Source organism: Sinocyclocheilus anshuiensis, unplaced genomic scaffold (assembly GCF_001515605.1).
Source record: "Sinocyclocheilus anshuiensis isolate Anshui unplaced genomic scaffold, SAMN03320099.WGS_v1.1 scaffold32, whole genome shotgun sequence".
Classification (NCBI taxonomy): domain Eukaryota; kingdom Metazoa; phylum Chordata; class Actinopteri; order Cypriniformes; family Cyprinidae; genus Sinocyclocheilus; species Sinocyclocheilus anshuiensis.
The window spans coordinates 136775-140249 of record NW_015554060.1 but is presented as its reverse complement, the minus strand read 5'-3'; the positions used below and the strand labels follow the sequence as shown (position 1 = coordinate 140249).

Here is a 3475-nt window from a genome sequence, read left to right as displayed (position 1 = left end):
CGTTTCTCTTTTTAGAGTGAGTTTACTTCAAAAACAGCGATTTTATCCTCTTGTTGCTGGAAAAATATAATGTAGCGATTCAGTATTTAAACTGTTATTATTAAAAGTCGCGGGGCAGCGTTTGACAAGTATCTTTGCTCCTGGATCTGTGAGCTGCACAATCTCTGATATGTGTGTGTGTGTGTCAGTAAGCAGCGCATTAATATAGAACGATAATTAAAGGCTCTAATGCTCACCAGCATAGGTGTGTGTATTGTAGGAGCTAGACGACGTATGATGACGTGTGACAGCATAGTAGTGGAGTCCCAATTCTTAGGGGAATATTTTCACCGCTACCCCTTGACTCTCTGTTTCAAGGGACAAGGGGAAGGGGTAAGATAAACCGTATATTGCCATAGTCGTGTGTTTATTAGTCACGTTGAATCAATGAAAGCAGTTGAATCTTCTGTTTATTCAGCTGCAGCGATTTCAGTGCGAGAGTGCCCTCTGGCCTTTGGATGGAGACTTACTGCTGATCACAGAACTGTGCTTCACTGAAAGATACGCATGACAATAGCAGCTTCTGTCGAATCGCGATCTCGATTACATTTGGATTTATCGTGCAGCCCTAGGAAGGGGTAGGCGGAGGGGTAGGGGAAGGGGTATAAAATAGAATTGGGATTGGGCCTTAATGTCATAAATAGCGTTATATATAGTGAACAATTCATCAGTCCATGTTTCATTATTTATTTATTTTTTTTATCTTTTCATTTTTGATAATCTGTTACATTTGGATATACGTCACAATATGAAAAAATAGATCTGTCTCTATTTCCATTTCATCATGACTTTAATATTTTTTGATTGCAAGTATGGGGGAGGTACAAGGGTAAGTGATAAAATCTGTACCTAAAAGGCATTTAAAATGAAAACATTTTCCCAAGAAAATTTCAGTGTCACCTTCCTTTAACAAAAACAAAACAAAAAATATGTTCATAGTTGAAGTAATACCTTTACACAAAAAGGGCATTCTTCCTCTAATAATTTGTTACTCATCATTCTGTGTGCCTTTGGCAGGTACCACGAGGCAGCCTCGCGAAGGGGAGGTTCCAGGAGTGGACTATAATTTCATCAGCGTGGGGGAGTTTCGTGTGCTGGAGGAGAGTGGCCTGCTACTGGAGAGTGGAACATATGATGGTACTAAACCGTGTGTAGGAGCTCTGAAAGTCAAATATAATTTCCTGTGGGCATGTTATACAGATACTTGTTGAGAACACAATCTAAATTAGATATATTTGCAGAAGGAACTACTAGTGTTTGCAAGATGCATGGAAGTGAGAAAGGGTAATGCATTCTGCATCTTGTTTTCTATCTGCTGTGCATGAGAATCAACATGTAACCCGACACGACAGTGTAAAGTAGAAGATGTATAAGACCAATTCAGTATAAAAGAGCTGCAAAGCTCAACTTAATGTAAATGAGGGGTTATAAGGGGAAATAAGTTCAGAGGTTGAAATGACAAGCCTGCTGGCGACCAAAAGCTCAGAAATTTCAAGTGATATTTCACCCAAAAATTAATATTCAATAAATACTCATCATTTACTCACCTTCATGTCCTTCCAAACCAATATGACTTTCGTCTGTGTAACACAAAAGAAGATATTTTGAAAAATTTCAGTTTTTTTGTCCCTACAGTGAAAGGCATTGGGGTCTACTGTTGTTTTGGACCCCACTGACCTTCATTGAACAAACAAAAACAGTTCAAAAGGAAATACTTTTTTCTGTATCTCAGAAAAGCTGTGCAGGTTTGGATTGAAGTGAGGGTGCATAAACAGTGACAGAATGTTAATTTTGGAGTGAACTATCCATTTAAAGCTAAAAAATTATCTACAAAACAAAGTTTGGATGGAGCCTGTATTGCTTTCGAGCTGAATTAATTGCAGAAGAAAAAGAAGAAAGTGGAATTTCAATACAAGCTCTGTAACTAGGTCATCTCAGTTGATGTTGAACATTGGTTTCCTTCACTCTTAAAGTACTGCTTTCAAAGTCTGTAGATTACCGTAGCAAAAAATTCATGTGGGCTACATTACTGTGTAGTTGCAGCATCCGTTGCTGACTCACCATGTTTTTATGTTAATAAAGGGAGACAAGTGTGCTGGATGTTTGTACTGCATACTCTTTTATTTGGCATATACCTCCTCTGCTGACTTGAAATAGTTCAGAGCAGAGGGCGTTCACCTTGTGTGATTCATACCATCTCTGTAACATGCCTAAAGGATCTCAAGGTCTGAGTTATTAATGTTGCAGCCTCAAAGCCAGTGAGTTCCTCACTGATAAACCCAGTAAATGCTTGGCGAAGTCCTAGCTTTTGGCCGTATGGGAGGGAGGTGGGTTTGGTTAATGATCTCTCGATGAGTCACTAAGTGCCCTTTTTTAATGGGAAGGTCTCGTCGTAGTTTCCAGGGTATAGAAGTAAATCTGTCCGATGTGCATGTCACAGTGGGTGACTTTTACTGGGGCCTTTCCATCTACATGAAATATCTTGACTCTTGGGATTTTAGTTTGAAGGATAATTTCACACTCACCAATTCTGGTTAGTGATTTCTTGTCTTCCCATGACATCTGGCAAGAAAGTCTGTACATGCTGCACAAGGATTTGATGCCTGAAACCAGCATGATTTATTGAGTCTATAAACATATTTATAATAGTGGACTCATTTGCTGTTTTGTTCAAAATATGCTTCCCATGTACCTGTAGGGCAACTTATTGATTTGTTTGATCTGTTATATATTTGAATATAATTTAATTATATATTTAAATAAATATACACTACTGTTTAAAAGTTAGGGGTCAATAAGATTTTTTTTAAATGAAATCAATACTTTTATTCAGCAAGGACAAATAAAATTGGTCAAAAGTGACAGTTTTTACTGTTGCAAGAAAATCTTCTTTTCAATAAATGCTGTTCTTTTGAGTTTTTATTCATCCTGTAAAAAATGTATTGCAGTTTCCTCAAATATTAAACAGCACAGCTGTTTTTAACATTGATAAGAAATGTTTCTTGAACACCAGATCAGCATATTAGAATGATTTCTGAAGGCTGCTGAAAATTCAGCCATGCCATCACATGAATAAATTACATTTTAAAATATATTAATTAATTTTATTTTACATTTTATTTTAATTTATACATGTTATTTTAATTTACAATAATATTTCAAAGTATTACTGTTTTTACTGTATTTTGATAAAATACATGCAGCCTTGGTGAAGATAAGAGACTTTTTTCTAAAACGTTTAAAAATCTTGCTAACTCCTTTTTATAATAATACGTAATATAATGTAATGTGATATAATATTGTTTAAATGTAATTTTTATAATATATAATATAATATAATATAATAAAGAAACGCACCTTATACTGAGTAACTTGACTTTGACCATAAACATTCCTTAAAGGGGTCATATGATGCGATTTCAATTTTTCCTTTCTC

The 3475-nt window shown here is 35.7% G+C and overlaps 1 protein-coding gene across 4 annotated transcripts in view; it reads left to right on the top strand.

Moving 5' to 3' along the window:
* The window catches only part of magi3a (membrane associated guanylate kinase, WW and PDZ domain containing 3a), a 149442-nt gene that overhangs the window by 99258 nt on the left and 46709 nt on the right, over nucleotides 1-3475 (top strand). For all 4 annotated transcript variants that reach the window (XM_016460475.1, XM_016460474.1, XM_016460473.1 and 1 more), the window contains one exon: nucleotides 1057-1176. In XM_016460475.1, coding sequence (XP_016315961.1) covers nucleotides 1057-1176 — 120 coding nt within the window. The remainder of the gene's footprint in view (nucleotides 1-1056; nucleotides 1177-3475) is intronic.